Source organism: Patagioenas fasciata, chromosome 1, assembly GCF_037038585.1.
Source record: "Patagioenas fasciata isolate bPatFas1 chromosome 1, bPatFas1.hap1, whole genome shotgun sequence".
Taxonomy (NCBI): Eukaryota; Metazoa; Chordata; class Aves; order Columbiformes; family Columbidae; genus Patagioenas; species Patagioenas fasciata.
In genome coordinates, this window is record NC_092520.1 from 190,789,850 (window position 1) to 190,816,259 (window position 26,410).

The following is a 26,410-nucleotide window of genomic DNA, read 5'->3' on the forward strand; positions in this document are numbered from 1 at the left end:
GAGGAAGCATAAAGTCTATGTTCAAATAAATAAAGATGAAAGAAAGATCTGATACTCTGAAGATAACAAAATGTTTCATCAGAATTTTCCTGACTCAGCTTCTAAGATAGATTTTAATAAGGGGTAAGTGGTCTGACACATTTTAGATGAGGAACAGACAAGATGAACAAAACAGAGTTCAACTGAAGACAGGTTAGTGCCATGCTATCTTTTAGGGTATTCTCCTCAGGAAAAGTCCATATTTGTCTGTGTTTATACAATATATATTGTCTTTTTTTGTGTACACATGCACACAATACACAGAATATAATGCAGGTATGCTTATACTTAGATACAAAAATGACAAATAAGGCACTAAACAAAATAATAGATAAGGTGCTTTTGCTTGCCTGCATGCATCTAGTTGCAAAGCAACTGGAATTTTTTTGTTGATTCTGTTTGCTTTACTTGAAATATGACACCCTACAGTAATAAAATGTATTGCATTCATTTCTCCATCACTGTACATGTGCCAAAAAAAATCCGTGGGATAAATATATTTGGCTCCTGCAAGTTACTTTATTAATGTTGAGCTTTGAGGGTTTAAGTGGTATTGCAGTTTTTTGAAGTGGCCATCCAGTTACACTGTGGGCTGACTCTCTTCAACATAACCAGTATAATTTCTTTTTTGAACACTTGACTTAGGCACTGGCAAGCAATCCAGTCTTGGAAAACCCACAAGCAATTAAATCACTGAGATGGGGATAATAATGGTCTAAGCCTAAACCTGGAAGCCAAAACTCCTTCTCTGTAGTTGTAACTCTGTCCTGACAAGTAACTTCACCTGTTAAAGTCTGGGCTTTTTGATCTGAATTTTTTCATAACTTTATGAGATTGACTATGAACAGCCTGTGGGGTTATTTCGGGCTTTTGGATGGAAAGCAAACAAACAAACAAAGCCACCCAAAACAAACAAACAAAAACTTGCAGTGAAGATCAAGATGAAGCAGAAATGTTGTCTCTTTCTCAGTAATATGTAAAACTTTGATCTTCCATTTTTTTAATGATCAGAATGTTTCCCTAGAATCCAGTGTGTTAGGTCATGGCCTTTGTAATACGGGCTACGGTAACAGTCACAAGATGAGTATTGACAATACTTCTGTCTTTGGGCCAGTAGTGCACTCATCCAGAACGTGAATTGAAATCATTCTTCTGCCTTGGAGGACTAGAGACTGCATTGTGCAACTGTTGGTGATAAGCTAAATGCTGTAGCTATTAATGGTATGAAGCATCCTGAGGTTTGTTATCTCCATCTCTTCTGTTTGTTCAGTTTTGATGCACTGTCTAAATAGCGAAGCAGAAATAAAGAGGAAAGAAAATAACAGCTCTACAGACAGTTTGGTGTTCCGAGTAGTATTGATTAGACATCGAAATTTAAACTTTGTCCCAGTATAAGTACCCGTATCTTTCCATAGCCTTATTTCCGATTTCTCATATCTTAGACAAAATGTGTTTGCTCTAAAAACAACCAACAACAACCTTGAAATCAATTAACACTTCAAAGTGGTAAGTCAAGAACGTTTTTGATAAGGCACATCCATTATTAACAGTCCACACAGTGGGGTTATCCTTCATCTCCTGTGTGTATCCAATTTATATTTATAAAATAATGATATCATTGTGAAAGCAAAAGCTGATGAAAAATGGAGAGGAAGAAATTAAGTAGCAGTAAAGGATCCATCTCTATTTTCTGCTGTCTTTCATCTATTAATACAACATAAACCCTGGCATTCACATCAATTTCAATCATGAAATAATAAATTAAGTAAGAGTAATGGAAAATCTGAATCCAACCTGTGATTATTTCCGTACAACTCATTGTTACCAGTTTGAGCAGCAGTGTTTATACTCTGTAACTGGTTAGAGTCTAAAGCTAAATGGTGTCTAACAGAAGAAACCTAACAGTAGTGATGTTAACCTCCCTGTGTTTCAAAGCTTACACTTTTTAAGGGAGTATGGCTTCTTCACCAATATTTAAAGCATTTCTGGTTTTGTAACTGTCATTAAAACCAGGGCTTATAGTTCCTGAGGGGGCACATGCCAGGAGTATGCCCCTTTATGAGAAACGTGATCCTAATAAAAGCTAAGAATGTCAACTCTGTGATGGCAAAACAACAGTTACTAAAGTGAAGTGCTTGGAAGTAGAATTTTCCAAATAAAACATCTGCTCACTAATGCAATTTTCTGACATCGTTAGTAATCATGTAAAGCCCAAAGCATTATTTTTAAGATTGTATTTCTCCAGAGACTACATCCATATTCAATATGAAGAAATGCAGAGTATTTGCTTCATGTATTCGGAATCCCATTCATTGAATTTGAGGTTTACATTTGAAGTTATTTCTTTATAAAGATAGCTTTCCACTGATTTAAAATTATATCTTCCATTTTTCATAAATTATTTATTAGATTCAGCCAGTAGTGATACATGGTAGTAAACAGCATGATGAAGGTTTACAGCCTAGCAGACGCACACATTAGTGGTGTGTGAGCACCCTGGGAAAACCCTCTCCTGGCAAGGTGCTGGCAGGACCACAGCTCGCTCAGCTCCACAGCTTCTCTGCAGCTCTGCTCACTTTCTGCTTTCTTTCAGGTATCTTTACCAAAGGCAGAAGTGCAGTAGCATTTTGTGGGCCAGACATTCCACAGACAGTAGCGGATAGAAGTGAAGTACAAAATGAAAATGGGACGCTCGTTGCAGGGATGGGATCAGTGCGGCTAAGGATGAGGAGTAGAGTCAGGTTTTAACATTTCTTGGAGAGAAAGGGTAGGAATATTTTCTTTGGACATTCTGCCCCGGGTAAGAGTGGTAAAGGTTATGGTATAGGCAGTCTTCCATTGACTTGTAATCTGCTGTGTTCAGGCTTATTTTCATTCATTGTGAATTGTCAGTCACTTCTTCAGAGCTGACAGCTTTGACAAACATTGCTTCCTCTATGCACTCTCCAAGATATATTGTGCATATTTTTATTCTCCTCAGATTTCCAAAGCACAGTTTGGTGGAATTCATCTTCAAAGCTCGGTTTCAACAATATTTTTCAAAATGGCTGGCACAGCTTTGATTTATGATTTCCATTATAACACCTACAGTAAAACAATCTGCTCTTGTTTAAAAACATTTGGTTCTTTTGATTTTACTTTGACTTTCTGCAAGTCATGTAAACTGCACCAGTTTCACCACCTATTGCCTACAGTGGATGCATTTTCGCTAACGCTTTAGTTCAGATTGTGAGTGGACTTCTGAAGCGAATGTCTTGGCTGCTCCCCACTTGCCCAGCTCATTTTTAAAGGTAGAGTTGTCTCACCGTGTATGACGTGTTCATTTCAACTGATAGAGAACAGGAGATGTGCTGCAGGAATGTACCTCATGCACTTCAGCAGCCTGTGGGCATTCACCCAATGGGACCAGACAGAGCTAGGCTGAGGTAAAAACCTTCTGAAAGATATATGGTATGGACATCTGGTCCTCAACCCCAACTGTTCTGCTCAATAAACCCACTTGTATTGGTCTGCACTACTTGCTAATAGAGACACAACCATTGCCTTCTCTGACATTTGCAGTATTTATGCATAAACATGTATTTTGCTGCTCAAATATAATTTGGATCATCATGACTGAACTTCAGCTCCCCCTGGAATTCCCTGTGTTCCTGTCTCAGACCAGAGCCTGCCATTGATTTCCTGTACTTTTCATTCATGGATTTTGATCAATCCTACAACTTCTCAGTAGTTAAGCAAATGTGATTTTCTTCTTGACATACAAAATGTACACAGATCTTGTTCCTTGTTACTGAGCGCAATATCGTTTTTACCTAAGAAAAGTGCTCCCACATTGCCTGTGTTCCTCAGTGCTGAGGTCACTTGTACTTCTGCAGTTCTAAGCAGTAGTGGTGTCCTTTGCTCATGTAGCTTTTTCAGCTACACCAGCTGCTGGACCACAAAGAAGACAACTGATAAAATGTTGTCAAATACCTATTCAGAATTGCCAGCAGGAGCATTGATTTGGAGCATTCAGTTAATTTTTTGTAGCTGGAAGTCTTCTCTCATCCTCTGCAACCATGAAATACTTTTCATTTATCCTTGGTTGATTTCAAGCTAGCATTCACACAGATAGGATAAATAATTTTATCTTTGTTGACTAGAGAGTAGTTGAAACAGTATTTGCATCTTTTTCATACATAATATACATGGATCAGCTTTTTATCACGACTGTTGGTGAGTGTTTGGCAATATGTGATTACATGAAAATCACTGTTCTAAAACTGTCTTTGGGACATAAGGATTCATAGATGCTGTAAGATTTCAGTAAGGGGTAAACAAGAAAGTTCCTTTTGAAAGAAGACTCTTTTTGTTATAATCACTTGCTTGCCTGAATTACCATTTTTTCTACACAGAAAAAAACAGGCAGAACATTATAAAATCTTTTTAGCAAGCTTCTCTCATAGGTTTGATGCCTTTCTGTGGGACAAGAAATAACGTTCACCATCTCACCAAGCCTTCTAATTTTTCATTTCTTTCTAACAATACTTGTAAAAAGTTCACACCCAGAATGAAAGAACAAGTTTCCTCATTTGGGCCACAGCATCACCGTGCTGCCCACAGCCAGCGTCCCACATAACTCTGCCTGACCTGGCTCCGGACATTGTGACAGATTACGGTGTTGACACAATAGTGTCTTCTGGGATGAGCTAAATTTACCATTGTTACCGTTAGCTTCATGCTAGGAATTTGTTATATTACATACTGAGACACAGGTAACGACTACTAAGTCGAAGAATTTACATTCTACATAGCAAAACCACAAAATATGAAACTGTGAAAGCTGGAAGGAGATTACAGTTTCTCTAATAGTAATGTATTTGTTTTAGTTGAACATGAGAGTGGATGGTAGGGAATCTAAAGGGAAGATGCAAAATGGGATAATGGCATTCATCAAGAGAAGCGTGGAAGAAAGTGCCCCAAAGTACAGTGGTGGGAGAGAGAAAACACTATGACTTTCAGTTTGTTCTGATGCTAATGGTGGGAAGAGCAGAATAAGTGAAATACATGTGGAAAAAGGTTTGTGATGATGTTCTGAAGGAGAGACTGCGGGTGAGCAATGGGACTGGGTGTCAGCGTAGAGAGAAAGGAGATTTCTACTGCCTTGGGACAACATCAGGGGCCTGGGGAGGTCATGGGCTGTGGCAAAAGGAAGGAGTAAAAGAAGCAGAGCACAAAGCAGGGAGTACAGCCTAACTCAGCAGGACAGCTGTGGGCAGCCAGCCCAGCCCAAACTGACAGAGACTTTGAAAGAGCCAGGGAGGGCTCTAAAGAGTTTACTGCAGCGTGGAAAATCACTGAGCTGCCTGAAGGCAGACCTGGAAGCAACGGCCTGTCTGCAAGGATGCATAGGGCAGGCTGCGGATTGTTATTTCTGTACTGTCTGACCCTGTTTGGAGGCTTTTCTGTTTAAAAAGTTAATTATTATAGTTATATTTAAATAAAATTTGCTTTCTTGGTTTTAAAAGCCATCAGTATTCTTTAGAAAATTCACTATAGAGGACCTGAGCAGATTCATCTCCAACTGTTGGTTGACTTGGGCTCAGAATTTCTTAAGGGAAGATTTTGAGAGAACAGGTGAAATATTTGTCACTCTTTTCTTATGAAAAGCATATTAGAAATAAAGATATTGTATTATTTGCCCAGGTGATAAACTGTACCTCACAGGTAATGTCCAGGACAAGCATGACTTGAGTAGCTGGGAGCTTACCCTGTGGACATGCCCAAGGGTCCACTTCTTGCCTGGTACAGGGCTCTAATCCCCACCTGCGAGATACTCAGACTCAAAACTCATTTTGGTTTGCTTGGCTGTTGTGCTTAACAGTTTGTTGCTGTTTACAAGAAGTAAATGGGTTTATATACCATCTGACCTGCAGTAATTCTGATATGGTGAGGTGATATTGGTAACTTGCTTGACTTGATACTTGTTGAATAATTTAGCTCAGGTAGCTGGCTGTCCAGGTGAGCATCTTGTATTACTGCCTGTTGTCATGGTTACAGGGCCAGCTGCATCTCTTCTCCCCACTCTCAGTTTTCTGAGTGCAATATGAGGGCTGTCCTTGCCTGGGGTACAACATAGCAAATCTTCCACTGACAGACTTGGATGCAGCACAGCAGCCTGTAATTGAGCACTGGCCCATTTCAACACATCTAATAGAATTCAAATGTGTGTATTGGATGCACTAGTGTTAGCTCTTGACTACCAATAAGTGGGAAGCTAACTGAAGCAATTATATTTTCTTAGGTCTGTGAAGTCAACTCTTGGTTTTAATTAGCCTTTTGAAGTGTTACTAGAATTCCCTTTCAGGAAAAAATATTTATATGTATGCAAACACATAAACATACACAACATATTTTATTATTTATACTAGTGTATTATACAAACAAGATTCTCAGGGCAGCTGCTTAACCGCTCACACTGTTCTGTAGAGTGCTTGAGCATTTTTTTTTTTTAAATAAACAAGTCTTTCGTGAAGGATGTTCTGTCCATGTCCGTGTTGTCTGTGTCTGAGCTGGCCGCAGTGAAATGACGTGTGAACCCCTGTGCTCGATGTGCCCGGCAGCAGAACAGAACCTCCTGCCTGCCCTCACCAGCGGCCACAAATGATGTGGCCGGAGTGTCCCGGATGGTCCTTCCCAGGCCCTCCAGCTGGAGCATCGCTAACCTGATTCCTTTTTCAGGGTAGAACCACTTTACCTTTTTCCATCTGTGAAGGATTTTTTTAAAGATCTTATCACTTGTATTTATTTAAAAGCTTTGTTGGATGTCTGACTTCATTGGGCAGAAGGAACCTTAATGGCATTTGTATGAGTTATTTGGAAAGGAGGGTTTTGCAGGAATTCCCAAGTGTTTTGTATGCCAATTTCTTTCACCTGAAAGCATTTTTTCTTCTCCGTTTTATTTATCGTTTCTGTACATTTTGTGTGAGGATTTTTCTGCTGTTTTCTGCTTTTCCTCAAGTTTCATAAACATGTGTGTATAATGTCTAAAATGGTCAAAAAAGTTAGTTAACTGTTGAAGGTAGGAGGCAACGGTAGGTGTCCAACATTTACTTAAGTGTGCTAAGTATTGGTACAAATGAGGCCTAAAAGAATGGCAGATACTCTGGTCACAGACTGCAAACTGTGTTTTAACTTTCCCACATTAAAAATATATGGATGCCAGTTTAGGTTTTAAATGTATTTACCCCAAATGTTTTGATTTCTAGGAACTTTGAACCAAAAGAACTGGGGAAAGAAGTATTCAGCTTGCAATGGTGCCAAACAATCTCCTATTAATATAGATGAAGATCTTACTCAAGTAAATGTGAATCTGAAGAAACTTAAATTCCATGGATGGGAAAAGGAAACTTTGGAAGATACTTTCATTCGCAACACTGGCAAAACAGGTGAAAATTCAGATGTCATGTTTGGAGTTAAATGAGGTTAGAAAAGTGATATAGGGTGGACAGTCAGCCAAGCACTTTAAATGAAACATTTTCATTTCACTTTTCCTTAGCTTCTGCATTCTAAATTTATCCAGTAAGTAAATAGAACAGGTGATTACAATAGCCAAGCATAATAGAGAAATCACTAAAACACAAATGCAAATTACGTGCACAGATACATAGAGCTGAAGCAATCACATCATTTGTATCAAACCACTATGAGCACTTCGTTGAATCTGAACAGTAATTTAACATTTGCTACAAAATAATGATAATTATTACTACATATCTAGAATCTGTAACAAGTATACAAAAATGATTTTTTAAAAGTGTGAATAAGTTACCTACTCTTCTGGAAGCGCTTCATGGGTGAGTTGTGGTTTCAAAAAATGGAGGATGGGATTCATCACATAGTCATCTATAATGTAGACAGTTGTGTCTGAATTACGCACTTAGACTTCTTACAGTTAAAGGAAAGAAATAGGTGCTTTTATGGTCCAATTTGTCTTACCTATCTTAGAAATGTATTTGAGAAAGAAGAGATTTATGCCTACAAGTGCCTATTTCTCCCAGATATAAAATAAGCTTATGGTGGCATTTACATTGTCAGACAAATCTTTTTTGCAACCAATTTGCTGTATAAATCCAGGATAGCAGGAACTAAAATTTTCTTGTTAGAAGTACTGTTTCTTGTTTCAGGCATAGGTATGGAAGAAGATATCTCTTAACAGCTGTCTTTGAGCTTCTACCAGTTCGAGTGGAACCCCTAGACCAGCAAATATGTTATATTGTGTTATGTTAATTTTTTCATTTGCTTTGATTTGATTTTATTGTAGTGTCATTGTTTCTAATATCTGCTCTTGCCCCATCATGTACTTCCTACACTCTAGTCCACAAATCACTTACTGCCTTCTAGCCCTACTAGCTGAAATAAATAGTACATTTGTCTTTTCAAGAGAACCCTAAGGAAACATTCTTTAAAGTCCATAAAAGTGAACTGAGCATTTGCTCATCTACAGCAATTCAGATATTATAAAAGGAACTGCTAAACTCCGTAGTTAAAATTGTCTTCAAGATCTTGAGGAGAGGAATGTAATGAAACTGAACTCCATTAGTGTTGTTTTAGCAAGAGGTCGAACAATTCACAGTCACTGGAGGTGGGAAAGCTAAATGTGGGGCTTTGGTGTATTCCACCCATCTCATTCCCTCCAGAAGACAAGTGCTCAGTCCTGTCTACAGTTTGGGTACAGGTGTGTCCAGCTGAAGACCTGTCATCACCTGCTCCACAGCTGAGGGTCTCACAGACAGGACAGTCCCCCCAGGAACTGACTTAAAATTTTCTAGAAATATGATAATAATGGTGGAGGGAGTATTTTCCTTTATATGAAAAATACAGGTGCTTTCAGGAAGATATGTATTTCAGGAATTTCTTTTCTTAGACAGTCAGATTGGTGGCTAAGGCAGTTTTCTGAGCTTTAGTTCTGTGGCTGGTTTCAGACAATTTGACACCAATATAATAGTGCACTTCACTAGATGACTATTTTATGAATTGCAACATGAAATGAAACATTTCTCCATGCTAATAGTGAATTACACTTCTTAATTTGTTTAAATAACAAATTTCCTGTCAAATTCATTATGAAATACAGGGAAATAAGCATATCTTATTTATCTTTTAGTACCTATTACTGATATATGAGATTTGTAGATGCCTTGGCTGGCTTTTATATTGCAAATCCTTTTTTCCCCTCTCTTTATCTCTCTTTGTTCAGTGGAAATTAACCTGACAAATGATTATTATGTAAGTGGAGGTGGCTTAGACACCATTTTCAAGGCAAGCAAGATCACTTTTCACTGGGGAAAATGCAACGTGTCATCAGATGGATCAGAACATAGCTTAGAAGGACAAAAATTTCCTCTTGAGGTAAAATACAGAATATTTTGATGATTTGTTATTTTGCAAAAAGTAATACTGTTTACTAAATACTTTTTAAAATAATTTGATTAGAGTATATTTGCAAATACAGCATTCACTTAAATCCAAATTAATAATATTTAAATTATGCGTTTGATAAGGGCAATGTAAGGCATTATCCCATGGCGTGTTGAGGGTGTCTAAACTGTGCATTTTCGCACATGTCTTCTAAGATGACATTAGGAGTCAGTCCTGCTAATCTGGCAAAGTTCAAGCTCCCGCTGACAATTAAGCTCCTGTGAGTTGGGCCCATCCTATTCCACAGCAGTCGATGGACTTTTCGAAGCTGGGGCTTTGCTAAGAGCCCATGGGAGCTGCCAGGCCTCACAGTGACAAAGCGCAGCCAGTGTCGCTGTGCTGGAAAGAGGGCTGGCAGCGGCGTGCCAAGAGCCACCACGTGAGAGCAGGTCCTGGGTGCGACCAAGGCATTCATGGGCAACCAGGTCAGCACACCCCTGGCTGGTTTGGCAGAACAGCTTGCAGCAGTGTGGGGATGGGGTGGAGGAGAGGAGCAGCTCTCGCTGAGATCCACAAAGGCGCTCTGCAGACCAAACTCTTAACATGGCATTGTGATCATTTTCCAGCTAGAAAGACACAGTCGTGGCAGGCAACCATGCTGCTTCTCACTCCAAGCATTTTGGTCTCTATGTCAGAGTGAAACAACAGAGCCAAGCTTGGCCTATACCCCATGGAGAGCTGTGAGCCAGGAGTTTTCCCTGGGCAGTGTAGTTTCCTTTGCCTCATTAGCCATTTAAAAATTCCCACTCACGCTCTGTCTGTCCTGCCAAGGCATCAAAGAGAATATTCTCCTCTGTCATCATCACATGAAAAGCTGGTAGGAGCATGACACTCCCCAATTCATGTTGGTGACCCAGCACTGGAGAATTCCCAGCTGCATCCAGAGAAAGAGAGGAAGGGCTGCCACAAACCCAGTGCCTACAACAGCTGTCAGATGTGGGCACAAAATACCTGGTACTCTTTTATGAACACACTTCTCTACATTACTGCAAGACAGATGCAGTAGGGGCATCCTGTCTTATTATTCATGCTTTACCACTGATTTCAAGATTTATCTCACCTGAGTGCTCTAGGTTAGATGTCCAGTATCAGCAAGCTCTCTCATTTTACTGTATTATCCCTGGAGAGTGTTGTGCTCCTTGAAAGGAGAACTTCAGCATACTTAGTGGTTTTCCAGAAAAGATCACTTGCAGATAGCTAATAGCTGATGAATTCCATTCTATGTCTTAAGATAATGCGTGTGACATACATTTGTAGTTAAGTTTATTGCTTGGACATTTTTTCTCAAAATAGAAACATAAACAACTGCATTGATTATTTTTTTATCTTTTGTATGTGTAACATTTGAATATATTTTTATTCACAGATGCAAATCTACTGCTATGATGCAGATCAGTTTACAAATTTTGAAGAGGCAATTAAAGGCAATGGAAAGTTAAGAGCTTTATCAATTTTGTTTGAGGTAAACAAAATATATCTTTGTGTCATTAAACAAGCTTTGAAACATGGCAGATGTTCAAACTGAATTTAACTGGTTCCAGTGTGTGATCACTGAGTTAAAAATTTGCATATATCTTTCCAATTTATTCTTACAGAAAAGCAAATGTGCAAAATACTTTTGCTTTGCTTAAAGTCATCTATAATTTTGGTGGTAAACTGCAACTTTTTTTTTTTTTTTTTAAGCCTGTACTGCTAAAAAATATTATTTCTTTTTCACAGATTGGAATAGAAAATAATCCAGATTATAATCCAATCATAAATGGAGTAGATAGTGTTAGTCGTTTCGGTAAGTCTGCCTCCATGTTTTATTGCTTACAGATTAGGCTAAAATCCATTTCCGTGTAATTATGAAACCTTAAAGGCATTGGGGAGCACAGTTCTCTAGAGCTCAGCATCTATTTTGTTAGAAACAACAAAAGTCATCTGGATAGAGAGTTGGGTAAGCACCAGCTGTATGAAGTTTAACGAGAGTGAGTGCCAGATTCTGTGCTTGGGACAGGGTAATCCTGGTTATACGTACAAATTGGGGAATGAGAGGTTGGAAAGCAGCTCTATGGAAAGAGGTTTGGGGGTCTGGGGTGATGACAAGTTGAATATGAATCAACATATGCCCTGGCAGGCAAGAGGGCCAAACATGTTCTGGGGTGCATCAAGCACAGCATTGCCAGCCGGGCAGGGAGGTGATTGTCCTACTCTGCTCTGCACTGGTGCGGCCTCATCTGGAGCACTGGGTGCAGTTCTGGGCACTTCAGTTTACGTAAGAAGGACGTCCAACTAGTGGAGTGTGTTCAGAGGAGGGCGACCAAGATGGCAAAAGGTCTCAAGGACAAGACTTACAAGGAGCAGCTGAGGCACTTGATTTGTTCACCTTGGAGAAGAGAAGGTGAACAAGGTGTGGAGCAGAGGGGGAGGTGCTGATCTCCTCTCTCTGGTGACCAGTGACAGGATCTGAGGAAATGCAATGAAGCTGCATCAGGGCAGGTTCAGATTGGACATTAGGAAAAGGTTCTTCCCTGGGAGAGTGGTTGGTCACCGGAACAGGCTCATCAGGGCAGTGGTCATAGCACCAAGTCTCTCAGGAGCTCAGACTGCATCTGGATGATGCTCTTAGTTTCAGGTACTCCTGCGAGGAGCAGGGAGTTGAACTCTATGATCCTTATGGGTCCCTTAAGATATTCTATGATTTATTTACCCCAAGACTGAATTGTAGTAACAACAGCAGTAATTCTAAAGGAATATCTATAACTAACATGAGGAATTTACAACTCTTTAAATGCTAAATCAGGAGAAATGGTTGATATATTCTCTGCATTTTCTTAGACATACATTTCTGGATTTTTATATATGATTGGAAGCCAAATAACCCTATTGCAGCTGTCCAAGATGTGTGTTACAAGCATGAGAACGAATGAATATCAGTATTCAGTAGAGTCAGTGGAGATTATTTTTTTTCCAGTAGCTCCTGTGTAAATCTGAAATAATCCAATTGTGTTATATTTTTACTAGCATTATTCAAAGCAAATGCTGACACTTCAGTGTTTTAGAATTCCTTATGGGTTTATGTCGGAGCACATGGACTTCAGGGTGGTGCATGAGGAGATCTGGGCTCTGTTTCTAACTCGGTTTTATGGTGGCTTCACATAAGAATAAACATGAATGAGCACTGTCTTGAACAGGGCTATTTTCTTACATCATGTCCATGGCCTTAGGTATATGGCTTTTTCTCAGTCTTCCTATATGCAATGGTGCTTGAGCTCTATAAAGCCCCTAAGATCGATAGGATGGAAGTGTAAAAAGCCATTAGTGCACTATTTTGAAATCTTTCAAAAGTATGACACTAAAGTCAAGATTGTTTTTCTCTAGAAAACAAACACCATTCAACAAATATAAAAGGGAGCAACTTTCATAAATAATAAAGGCAGAGGAGGGGGAAATATAAAGCAGTTAAGATTCATATTTGTGTGCCATCTTCTATACAACACAAAAGAGAACAAGTAATAAATCAAGTATATTATCTGTCTGATAGCCTTGGAAGGAACAGTAAAACTATCAGCAGCAAGATTCAAGATACAGTCATTACACGGTATTTCAACAATGAGTAAAATATCGTTTTCTTTAATAAAATGCAAATGGGCTCTGAAAATTCAGGTCATGATTAAATCAAGTTGTTCCTCCTGAAGAAAAGTGAATAGCACATGATCTGTCCTTGTCTGTGCTGTACACAGTCTGTCCTTGTCAGTCATATCTGTGTTGTGCTTGTGTGAAACCCAGTTGCTGAGTTCTCAAGCTCTGGAGGGGAGTAGTCCTGTTCCTTCCACACAAACTCTCCATTTCTCGTCATTCTTTGTAGGTGTTAGGTTTTAGAATCTAGATTGTCAATGACATTAAGGGCATTTTAAAATCCAAAGTTGCAAAATGCATAGCAGGATTCTTACTGTAAATGAGAGGTTTCATGTCTGCAGGCATCTATATATAATAAAACGAGCTGGCCATTCATTTTTACTGAAAGAAGAATGTAGTAACTGGACACATACCAGACAGCAATGAGAGCTTCTATCTGAAGGTCGATTAACGTGTTGACAGGAGAAACAGAAGGATGGGCCTTGCCCAACACTGCTGAATGTTCCCCTTTCATGACACAAGGATGAGGGACAGGAGGAGCCAGCTCTTAAACCTGAACTCAGTAGAACAGGCACTGTAAGAAGAAAAGCATCAATTTGCTGCTTTCACCAAATTTGTGAGGAATAGTGAAGACAAAGGTCAGAAATATGTACAGCGCTCAAGAAGTAACATCTGTAAAACCACAAGTTAATGCACGGTCTTAAAAGTCACTAGATATTCATAAGTGAATACTTACGAAATAAGGTATATAAGGATCTACATTATTCCAAGTTGTAAAAAGCAAGTATCATTTTGGATGCACCAGACAATAAGGCAGCTAATTGTTACAAGATAGATTGATAACTGTCACACACTGAAAAAATGTGCCTTGAGGAAGGTGGTACCATTTCTGCCAATTTTTGTTGCTGGACATACTGCCATACCAGCACGAACTTAAGCTTTCTATGGAGGGACTCCCAGCAATTCCTCATGCCTGTCCCCAGCCAACAAGGAACCAGGTAAACTGCTGACCTGAAAGATGCAATATTATTTTCACAGGACAGTAAACACAGTGGTCATACTCTCCAGGAGTAGGTCTTTGCACCCTTCTCTGCTTTGTGTAAAGCTGTTACAGTTTTTCATGTATTATCACCATTTTAAAAACCACTGATCCACAGAAATTCTGCTTCTGATGACATGAGTAATACAGCTCTCAGGTGTAACATGGTGACAGTTCCCCAGGCAGTGATTTTCAAGAGGAGTTAAGATTCTGTGAGAAACAGCTTGACCAAATTCAGGGAGAGTCTGAAGCTGTGTCATGAGACCAAGAACAGAGATTCAACATCTTTTTTTTCCTTTTAAGTTCATGGCTGAGACAAAGATTTGGCATCTTGGACATTTACGAGTAAACCTACAGGTGAAAAAATAATTGTGAAGCAATGTAGTGATTATTTATTCCTGGAGTATTTCATTACACCTTCTCAAGTTAACAAAGTTGTTATTGGACAATATTTGTTCATACTATGTAGAAAAGGCTCAGCAATTTATTTGTATGCTAGTCTGTCTGGAGGTCAAATTTTGAATAGCCTCACAAAGTGTTTCTATCATCGTAACTTTTTTGGAGAGTGTGATTTCTATTTATTCATTGCTTCTGCAGTACTCTGTCTATCTGACTCTATTTTATTTTCTTCAGGAAAACAGGCTGCCTTAGAACCATTTGTTTTGTTGAACCTTTTGCCAAATACAACAGACAAATACTACACTTATAATGGATCTTTATCAACTCCTCCCTGCTCTGAAACAGTTGAATGGATTGTGTTCAAAGACACCATTACTATTTCTGAAGACCAGGTAATTAACTTATTGTATTAAAACAAGAAAAAGTTGCATAATACCAAAGAAAAGCTGCTCGTGGCATTCATTGCCAGCCCAACAACCTGGCTTTTCTTTTATCTGGTTTTAAATTTTTCATGCAACCATTAAATTAGAAAGCATGTGTGTTATCTTTTTCCCTTTTCTTGTTCAGGACTAGATCCTGAGTAATTTCTTGCCTTAGAAGGGAGTAAGAACACACTTTCTAACTCTACGGGCTGTCTGGACTTCCAGCCAAGATAAAGAGGAGTGTAAAACACTCTTTCTGTGTTCCCCCAGCTAAACGGTGATGACTGGGCAGCTTCAACAGCAGAATGAGAAACACAGAGTAAACCGTAGATATACTGCTGGTACAGAGAAACAGAAGTTCAGTGCCACCCAGGAGAGCTCAACTGGGAGACGTTACCAAACATATTTTCCCCAGTGGTTTTGCTCTTTAGCAGAATCTGGTTAGTTTTTTATGACTTCTGACTTCTTTTTTTTTTCTCGCCTCTTCTAGTTAGCTGTATTCTGTGAAGTCCTTACAATGCAGCAGTCTGGCTATGTTATGCTGATGGACTACCTGCAAAACAACTTTCGAGAGCAGCAATATAAGTTCTTTGGGCAAGTGTTTTCCTCTTACACTGGACAAGAAGAAATTCATGAAGCAGGTATTTACTGAATAGTCATTCCTTTCTCCACAGGTTGAAAACCAATTTTCAGTAAAAGATTCATCCTAGTATGAAGATACTAATTTCAAATTGCGTAGAAAGTAGCATGCTGTATTATTACTCATAAATCTATCACTTCAGCAAAAGACTAGCAATCATAAAACATGTCAGATTAAATGGAGTGGAAAATTAAATGCTTGTCTGACCAAACATTCAGTGAAGATCGCGTCAGTTCAGGCTTTGTTGCACTGGCCCTTTAATGGGTTTCAGATTTAAACAAAGCTCCCTTTTTCAGGGGCTGCAAGAGGATTTTGTTTTACAAACCCATTTGGTTCTTCGTTCTGTAATGTGGATGCATTTCCAGCAGAAGCTGAAGTGAGGTCACCAAATTAATTTCATATAATCTACTGAGAAAGTGATAGATGGAGAGAATCCCAGAAGCCAGATTTTGTTTTACCTAGAACCTTGGGGAAGTTTGTGAAGGTCATATGACCAAAACATCACGTTATGTAATGGGAAACAAGATCTAGCACTAAATAAGGAAGTCGATGATTTCTGTACTCACAAGCACAGAATAATAAACATCTAATTTGGGGGCATTATGTTGCTACTGGCATGGGAATACCTGTTGATTCTTAAACTCAGCACTGAACTGTGCTTAATCGGACATAGACGGATGACTGAAGCATGTGGTATAGGTGTTCTCCAGATTAGAAAAAAGTGTGGTTTCATTTAAATTCACATTGTTTGGGTGGATATTTTTTTTTCCTGCTGTAAGGATCCTGTGCATGAAACGTGCCTACAAGCTAAGGGATATCCATCATTCAGAACTGCTGGGGGACTCAGTCCCCTGCACAAGGACATCACACTGTTTTGCCCCAGTGCTGCACAAGGTGGCTTTACTGCTTCATTTCTATAACCAGTCAGTGACACTTCTGTGTGTTGGCTTCAGCTTGTCATGAATTCCTCAAATGTTTGCCCAGAATGTGATTTTTTTTTGCTTTGGTTTAAGCCAAGAAATAGCTGTTCTGGGAGGGCTTTTTGTTCAGGTACTAAGTAGCACTTGAAATTCTGAAGTTTAGAGAAGGAGTGTGGAACTGAGCTGCAGCAGTCAAGCAAATTATCACAAATAAATTTCTTCTTCTGAACAGACTTACAATGGACGCTGTTGTTTTGCCTGACTTAGAGAAAGATCATCCTTCCCCAAATCCCTCCATTTAAAGATGGTTTCTGGGAGACAGGTCTCTCTAATACACACCACTTTTTCCTTATGTTCATGTTGTCAGAAAGAAACTAATCTTCTCAGTCCTTTATAAGTAGGAGTCAGTGTATAGTGACAAAATGTCATAGGCAAAGCACCTTTGAAGACAGAGCCAGGATGACTTCTGCCATCTGCAGTCCACCTGCCTCCCAGGTGGTTGCACTACATCCTAACCCTTCAGCTCAGTCTCTGCAATAGAAGGAAGCTACTTTCAGCTGTGCCATCCTGATCTAGATTTCCATAGGGACTGATAAGAAGAAAAGCAGGATAATACTGTTTAAGACAGTCCTCTGCTTCCTTTTGTCCACTCCATGTGTCTGAAGGAGCTTTCCACATGCTGTCCAAAGCAGTGTGTGTGTGTTAAAATGCATAGGAGGTTGCTTCCAACCAGTCCCATTTCTCCACTATATCAAAGAGATATTCTGTGAATTTTCTATCCTATCTGTGAATTCAGTATCCATACAGGTAAGGAAAGAGTGCCCAGCCTAAAGATATTAAAATCCTTTTCTGCATTGAATTATATAATTTAAAATTAGAAGGCCCTTCTGCTTCATGTGGTGTATAGACTTGTTTAATACCAAACGAACGGGTTTCCATTTGCAGATTTTAAGACAAAAGTGTCCTGCACTGACATTACTGTGGCAGCAAACACATAGTCATAGAATGATTTGTAATACTACATGTGGTATTTATTCCAAACTAGGTATTTAAAGTAATAAATTGTAGGTTAAAAAATCTGCTTTGGCCATAAACAAGGAGGGACAGAAAAGGATAACTAAAATTTCAAGTCTTTTTTTATATATATTTCACACTTACGTTAATATTTATGTGCACTATGTAAATGCAACAACATCACATACACATGCATATGTGTATTTGTGTATACACACACAGATATATGCACACAAATTCAGATGTATGATTTGTTTAATTTACATTAGAGGAGCCCTAGATATCATTGAACTTAAATATTGAGACGTAAAAACTGTAATATGAATGCCTGAGTCCCCAAGAGTAAATGGGATTATGTATTTCATATTAAATATTGCAAAGTTCTTGTAGTCAACAGAGGAAAAATAATCTTTGAAATCGCTTTAGACGACATGAGAGAAATTACAAGAGTGGATCTTACTCAAGTAGATAAGTGAAAAATTAATTTATGTTGCGAAACCTAGAATCCAAATTTTCCCCTCTTGGATTCAGTGTAGACTCTCATTAGGCAGTAGGATTAAGTGCTTGTTTTACTGCTGTTATTAATATACGGAATTTCTTAAGCAGAGGTAAGTTTCCTTATAAGATCTAAAATAATCTTTCTATTCAGCTATAAACTAATTTCAGCAATATGTTGTCAGAAATTTTCACACAATGACAACCTCAACATTCTTGGTGTACAAGCACTGCCTGACTGAGGACATGGGAGATACTTAGTTCCCCAAGCCTACTTAGCGATACATGTAATTTTCCTAGGTGATATATATGTATGCATATATGTATATGTTTAAGAAGATTTAAATAGCTGATCCTTACAGCCATACTCAAGGATTCAACTCAAAAAGCTTTTTGAAATTGTAATGCTTTATCTCCACCAACCTCAGCTGGCATGAAAATCCATTTATAATAGAAATAATTGTTTATTCCTATAAACCTGAGAACCATCGTTGTAGCTGCTGGGTGCATTATGTAACTTCCCATCCACTCCAGTCTTCTAGTAATGTCCTGTAAGTGCAGAAACATCATTCTTGTTAATCTTCCTGGATTTAGTAAAGACATAAAAACCAATGTGTTCTTGAAATTCAAGACTAACTATATAGGCTCATACAATCGTAGAATCAGAGTCATTTAGAGAGACCTTTAAGATCATCCAATCCAACCATTAACCTAACATTGCCAAGTCCCACTAAACCATGTCCGTAAGTGCCACATCTGCTTCCCTTTTAAACACCTCCAGGGATGGTGACTTCACCACTTCCCTGGGCAGCCTGTTCCAATGCTTGACAACCCTTTCAGTGAAGAAGTTTTTCCCAATATCCAACCTAAACCTCCTCTGGTGCAACTTCAGGCTGTTTCCTCTCATCCTGTCACTTGGTACTCAGGAGAAGGGACCAATACCAACCTCGCTACAACCTCCGTGCAGGTAGTTGTAGAGCAGTAAGGTCTCCCCTAAAGTGACATTTTCTCCAAGCTAAACAACCCCTGTTTCCTCAGTCGCTCTTCATCAGTCTTGTGCTTCAGACCCCTCACCAGCTTTGTTGCTCTTCTTTGGACACGCCCCAGCACCTCAATGTCCGGGGCTTCACCAGTGCTGAGTACAAGGGGAGAATCACTGCCATAGTCCTGCTGGCCACACTATTCCTGATACAAACCAGGATGCTGTTGGCCTTTTTGGCCACCTGAGCACACTGCTGGCTCATGTTCAGCTGGCAGTCAGTCAACACCCCAGGTCTTTTTCTGCCAGGCAGCTTTCCAGCCACTCTTCCCTGAGCCTGTATCGTTGCATGGGGTTGTTGTGACTCCAGTGCAGGACCCGGCACCTAGCCTTGTTAAACCTCATGCAACTGACCTCAACCCAATGATCCAGCCTGTCTAGATCCCTCTATACGGCCATCCCACCCTCCAGCAGATCAACACTCTCACCAAATTTCTTGTCATATACAAACTTACTAAGGGTGCACTCAATCCCCTCATCCAGATCATTGATAAAGAGATTAAACAGAGACAACCCCAATACTGAGCGCTGCGAAGCACCACTCATGACTGGCTGCCAACTGGATTTGGCTCCGTTCACCACAGCTCTTTGGGCCTGGCCATCCAGCTAGGTTTTTTTTATATATTGGTAAAAAATACTTCTCAACCTGTTTCCCTATGCAAAGTACTACTGTATAAACTTCAGCAGCTATTTTAGTTAAATTCTCTTGCAAGACCAGGGCAAGGACTCACACTCTTAGCATTTCACATACTGTAGGTGACATAAATTAACTACAACCACTCTCAGATTTTCTCAAGACATTTCCTCTTGTGCAAGACGTTTTATACTCACATGATGTGCTGGGTGTCCGTGCCCAGGCAATAGCTATGGGGCTGCGGGGCCTCTGTGAGGAAACGCCAGGGCTGCCCCCGATTCCAGCAGCTCCAACCACCCACTGCAGGGCACAGCTGAGCCCTACAGCCACCCTGGGGATGCCTCTGGAAAAACATATTTAAGAAAGCTGAAAATGCTGCATGGCAGTGAGGAGTGAGGAAAAAAGTGTGAGAAACAGCCCTGTGACACCAAGGTCAGAAAATAAGGAAGATAGGAAGTGTTCCAGGCACCAGAGCAGAGATTGCCCTTCAACCCATGGAGAAGACCACGGTGAAGCCAGTTGTCCCCCTGCAGTGCATGGAGAGCCCATACAGGAGCAGGCTCCTGGTAGGAGCTACAGCTTATGGAGAGGAGCCCATGTGGGAGCAGGTTTCCTGGCAGCATCTGTGACCCAGTGAAGGACCCACACTGTAGCAGCCTTTTCCTGAAGGACTGTATCCCATGGAAGGGGCCCATGCTAGACAAGTTCATGAAGGACTGTAGCATGTGCATGGGACCCCGCACTGATGCAAGAGAACAGCATGAGGAGGAAGGAGCATCAGGAACAAATGACTGCAGCCCCCATTCCTCCTCTTCCTGTGGCACTTGGGTTGGGAAGATGGAAGAGTCAGAACTGAAGTTGAGCCTGGGAAAAATGGAAGGAGGGGGAGCAGGTGGTTTTGGTTTTGTTTTTGTTTCTTACCACCCTGCTCTATTTTAATTGGTAATAAATTAATTTCCCCAAAACAAGTCAGTTTTCCCATGATGGTGGTTAGTGAGCGATCTCTCTGTCTTTATCCTGAGTCATGAGTTTTTCACCTTATTTTTTCACTTTGTGCTGCTAAGGAGGAAGAGTAAGAGAGCAGCTGGGTGGGCACTTGGTTTACAGCCAAGGTCAACCCAACACACATCTGCTGTGCTGTTCCACCTCCATCCTACAGAGTAGACTGGGAATGTTTTTGCCACACATTGGCAGGGAGCTGAAAAGCCCTTGAATGTCTCAATGTAAACAAAGTGATTTCACAGCATCCACAATTGAGAATCTGTATTGAAAAGATAAAAATCTTAAACCCAGATTCACCTAAAAGCAGAAGAAAGCAACAAATGTGGAAAAAATCCCGTGTCTTATCTGTAGTGCTGCCTCAGAACTTCACCTAATTGTATTCCAACTGTGTCAAGGTCAGAGAAGCTTAAATGCAGGTGTTTGGTTTTTTTAGTATATCTGAATAAGCCAAATTTCAGGAACTTGTTTTGTTAAAAGCATAGCCCAGGCAGTTTTTGACCGTGATTTGGCAAATGTACCCTGGTGTTTCCTGATGATTTAATTCAGTTTAGATTAAAAACTTCTAAGTTATAGGGATAGTATTTTATTCAACAGAAGAATAAGCAGAGATGGGTGCATTATCCTGATCCGATGCGCAAAACCAGCATCTGAGTACTCACCTGGGGAAAGCAGAGATCTGAATTCAAGCCCGGCAGAGGCTTGAATAGGTCTCTGACTTCCTGTGAATAATATCTTGCTGCTTGAGACTTGCAATCCAGTTGAATATCTGTGACCTCAGACGAGTAACAGACCTGGAGAACTTTCTTGCAGTGCCTTCACTCAGATTTTCTAAAAATTAGTATCAGAGCACGAGTCTTTTTTTTTGGATAAGTTGATAGTGTTCTTGTTTTTCCAGTCTCTGGAGAGACAAAATGGGAAAATGCAGGAGCAAAGTAGCTCTCTGTTACAGAGAGGGAAAGGGAGGGAAGGGGAGGGGAGGGGAGGGGAGGGGAGGGGAGGGGAGGGGAGGGGAGGGGAGGGGAGGGGAGGGGAGGGAAGGGAAGGGAAGGGAAGGGAAGGGAAGGGAAGGGAAGGGAAGGGAAGGGAAGGGAAGGGAAGGGAAGGGAAGGGAAGGGAAGGGAAGGGAAGGGAAGGGAAGGGAAGGGAAGGGAAGGGAAGGGAAGGGAAGGGAAGGGAAGGGAAGGGAAGGGAAGGGAAGGGAAGGGAAGGGAAGGGGCAGGATGACTAATGAAGAGGCATCAGAAGAAAGGAAAGGAATGAGGAAGTAGTGAGGGTGAAATAATATGCAGATGACTGTCATGTAGGAATATTGTTGATCAATGCTGAGATGAACAGGACCAAGCATCAGAAGGCGGATAACAAAAAGGAAGATAGCTTTTTTTCCTGAGAAAAAACATAGTTGGAAGAACCATCTGGAAAAGAAAACCGTGAAATTGAAAGATATACTATTGGAGACACCGTTCTGCATTTTAATGTTTTATAATATTGCTCAGTTCATCTGAATACACTCAAAGATTTCACAACCAAAATCACTCACAGACAAAAAAAAGAGGAAGGGGAAAAGGACAGTAACTAAGAGCTTGGTATTTATACTATGAAAAAGCGTTTGGAGAGTTATTTTAAACACCTTTGAAAAGAAATAGCTGAAGAGTGTTTTGATTCGTTGAAACAAATAAAATCAGAGTTTAAGTCATCTGCCTTAATGGTCAGAATTGAGAAGGGGATGATCTTTGCTGGTCTGATTATTTCCTTTTGCCATCTGGTGGAAATGGGTTGCAATGACAAGTTTTGGGAATGGAATATACTGAGATTTTATTTATTTGTTTGCTCTTCCTTTATGTCAATTAAAATAATTCAATATAATGTATGAAATGGTGTGTCAGATACATAGCACAGCAGATTCAAAGCCTGGCAAGCTACAGAACTCAACTAAGTTACACAGACTAATACTGCCTCTACCATTAGCTCACAGAAACACACACACACAAATCGCTGCTTATTTTCCATTGACTCGCTCAGACCAGAGCTGCTCCAAACTTCCCACCTGCATACAGAACGAAAGTAGTCGAGTTTTTCAAAATATTGGAGTTTGAGTGCCCTCCTGTGTTCAAGTGACAAATTGCAAACTTAATGGAAATATTTTGCTTTCTTTCAAAATGCAGTTTTGTCTGCCAAAAACATTGTAGTATCATGATGTTTGCTTCCTTTAAGGGGACTCCAAAGAATGTACACTTTTTTCCTTAATTAGCTAGATAGTTTTTCTTGCTTTGGCTAGATATTCAAAGTTTGTTTTAAACAGATCCTGAGATTTGAAAAATGTGTTTCTTCATTTATTCCGAATAGGGAATTATTATGTAATTACTTGTGAAAAGTCAAGCTAAATTTTTTGTGATAAAATATATCCATCTAATAATTTTAATACGTAAGATTTTACTAAATTACTGAAGGATTCCAAGTAAACTTCATGTACTCTGATAAGTGGTTTTGAGAAGCCTAATGATGAAATAAAGCAATAGAAATGAGATAATAAAGGAAGCAGTAGATGGAATAATATGCGTTTTCAGTACATATGAAAGGAAATTCAGTACATGAGAAAGGAACTTCCTAGAAGGTAAGGGCAGGGACAGAGAGCCACTCGGAGCATTTCAACCAAAGCGCACAAACAGAGCAGTTTCAGAGCAATAAGAAGAGGGATTTATAATGGGAAATGTCAGAGACCCCTGGTCCTCATTCAGAGACATCAGAATAAATTTATTTGCTGTGCTCTCAAGTAGGGAGCCACAAGCTGGTGAGCTTTTGATAGTCATCTCCATTTTTCAGTGCTGCATCTGAACACACAGTTCCCCCCACCAGCAGAGGGGATGATGAGAGCAAGAAAGGAGAGTGGGGTCTCAGTCCAGACCCAAACCAGACATGAACCGTGCAGCTGTATATGATGTTGCGTTATTTTTTCATGTATCATTACTTATTGGTTATTTTTCAGTGAGCTTCAGCTATGTAGTTTATATTTTCTGCTGATGTAATTTTTTCATACAGGTTAATCTAGCTTTGACCTTGTATATTATTTTTAAGCCACACACAGGTACCTGAGCAACTTAAAAAATGACTGCCAGAGTGTCAGTAAATTTCTAGCACACTCATGATCAGTAGATCTATATATCTAGGAAAGTATCAAAACTTTCAGCTTACTTGAATAAGGTATAAAGAGTATTGAATGGAAAGCGCTGGAAGGACACGCAGGAGCAGCTGCCTGACCAGTTCTCCCCAGAGTGCAGGTTCCAGGTTCACCGAGATGATGGGCATGAGCCAGGCCTGGGACTGCTGCAGGCTGCTCAGACTTCTTCAGTAAATGTCTGGATGGTGCCTTAAAACATAATAACATGAAATTACTACCTGCGAACCTGGTCATTCTTAGCCTCTTCCTATTTGCGTTTTGTCTCTTCATTAGGTGCCATAGAAAGATTCAAACACCCTTGAGTGGAAATTAAAGTGTGATAGCTTTACCTTTAACCTTCAAAAACAATCTATTCTAGATTACAGTCTGTTATAGCTGGTGAGTGTGCAGCTCTTCTAATGCTCCTGTTAGACCCATAAAGACAGAGTAATAGAGATTTTTTCATCCCCAGGATATATATATGAATCTTCATGTTTTGTGGTTTATATATTGTTTCTTTGGAACTGGATATCAATATTTCACAAAATATTATATAAAAAGAAGGTGGGGGGGAAGGGGACTCAGCCCTCAAATTAGTTTGCTTTTGAAAATCTAATGTTAAAATATTGGTTCTGTTTATAGTGCATGGCAGCTCAGATATTTTAGCAGAAAACTAAGAATAAGGCACATGAAAGACTTGCGTTAATTTTCTCAGGAGGTGGCTCAAGATCTTAGTAGAGTCATTTCTACCATTGAATAAATATCATGTTCTTTCCTCTTTTCTTGCTTTCAGTTTGCAGCTCAGAACCTGAAAATGTTCAATCCGATCCAAAGAATTATACGAGTCTTCTCATTACATGGGAAAGACCTCGGGTTGTATATGACACCACAATTGAGAGATTTGCTGTCTTATATCAACAGCTGGATGGAGAAGACCAGACTAAGCATGAGTTTCTGACAGATGGGTATCAGGACTTGGTAACTGTAAACTCTTACAGTTTCATACAAAGGGGTGATGGCAAAACACTCACTGTTAATTATCTTGAGGAATTAAGCAGTAGTTGGGAGCTGATTTAATGCAAAAATTACTTCTTTGGCTGCAGCTCACAGAAGCTGTACTTCGTTTTTTGGCTGTGAAGCCACAAAGACAATTAAAAAAAAAAAAAAAAAAAAAACAACAACAGCCATCTCTTGCCCAGAAGAGGGAAAGCTTTCACTAATTGCTCTTAACAATTTGCCTCTGCTGTCCCTCGAAGTTTATGACCATGTCAGTCTCAGAGCTCCTTAGCCATAAAACCCATAGTCAATTAATAGTGATCTGTACTTCATTGTTTACTGACGTGCAGAGTGAACTACATAAGCAACTAAGATGATTCAGTACCATCATGCTGCCATGAATATGAAGTTATTGATTACAGCTTCATGATATTTTACTAATGTGATCTTTTCCTTTTACCCTCTTTAAAGACTCATAACTTATCAGAGATAATGTTAGCTAAACTAATTACCTAAAATAGTGTTCAGCATTAAATAATTATGTAGTTGCGTATCCTCCATTTAAAAATTCACAAGATGTTTTTAAAGTTGACTGAATAACATTTGTGGCAAGAAAATATAAAAAGCATACATTAGAGTCGTAGAAGAAAGGAGCTTTATGGGTCATGTGAAAAATGTGTTATTTAAAAAAATAACATATCCAAATATTTGATCCTTATTTGCAAATAATTGATTAAACATGTTTTTTCTTTTAGGGGGCTATTCTAAATAACCTGCTGCCCAATACAAGTTATGTTCTTCAGATAGTTGCTGTTTGTGCTAATGGGCTTTATGGAAAATACAGTGACCAAGTCATTGTTGATATGCCTTTAGAGGACCCAGGTAAGTGGCCTTTTGAGCTTAGTTATCACTTTTAGCTGAGAATCTGTATTTGAAGAAGTAGTTTGTTTGCAAACCAGTTAAAATGCGTGACTATTAAAATATACTACAATGAAATTTCAAAATCACTGCAGTTAACCATCAGCATGCTCTTTGCCACTGATATTTTTTAAGATGTAATTCTCCGTTCCTTGAAAACATTGTCTATGAAAGAATGCATGTTAATTTTTTTTAACTCTAAGAGTATTCTTGAAAACACCTACCTGATTTGAAATCTCACAAGTGTATCTTTTATCAATATAATGTAGAGAAATAACACCATGTTTGGTATTATTTCTCTATGGTTCAAGCATCCTCCCAAAATAAACCCACAGAGCCAAAGTGTGAAGGAAACAAGTAATACAAACCCCAAAATGACTAAAAAGTCTGTATTAATTGATTTTGAAATTTGATTTCGTATGATTACTTGGAGTTTGATTTCAAAGGACTGGCGGTGATGGAATTCCCTTGCTTCTTAATGCTGCCTCGCAAAAAATCAAAAGGCCTAACAAACAAATCTTACTGATTTCACAGCCAGATTTACTACTTCTGCCTGCTAGTAAATATGAAATAATTTGAAACTATAGCATGAAGCTTGATCTTGTCCTTAATAATTCCT

The 26,410-nt window shown here is 39.4% G+C and overlaps 1 protein-coding gene across 5 annotated transcripts in view; it reads left to right on the forward strand.

The window, feature by feature from the left end:
• PTPRZ1 (protein tyrosine phosphatase receptor type Z1) overlaps positions 1-26,410 on the forward strand; it is a 139,305-nt gene that overhangs the window by 66,157 nt on the left and 46,738 nt on the right. For all 5 annotated transcript variants that reach the window (XM_065837906.2, XM_065837924.2, XM_065837915.2 and 2 more), the window contains exons 3-10: positions 7,287-7,466; positions 9,278-9,429; positions 10,865-10,960; positions 11,218-11,284; positions 14,792-14,949; positions 15,470-15,620; positions 24,671-24,855; positions 25,629-25,755. In XM_065837906.2, the coding sequence (XP_065693978.2) occupies positions 7,287-7,466; positions 9,278-9,429; positions 10,865-10,960; positions 11,218-11,284; positions 14,792-14,949; positions 15,470-15,620; positions 24,671-24,855; positions 25,629-25,755 (1,116 nt within the window). The remainder of the gene's footprint in view (positions 1-7,286; positions 7,467-9,277; positions 9,430-10,864; positions 10,961-11,217; positions 11,285-14,791; positions 14,950-15,469; positions 15,621-24,670; positions 24,856-25,628; positions 25,756-26,410) is intronic.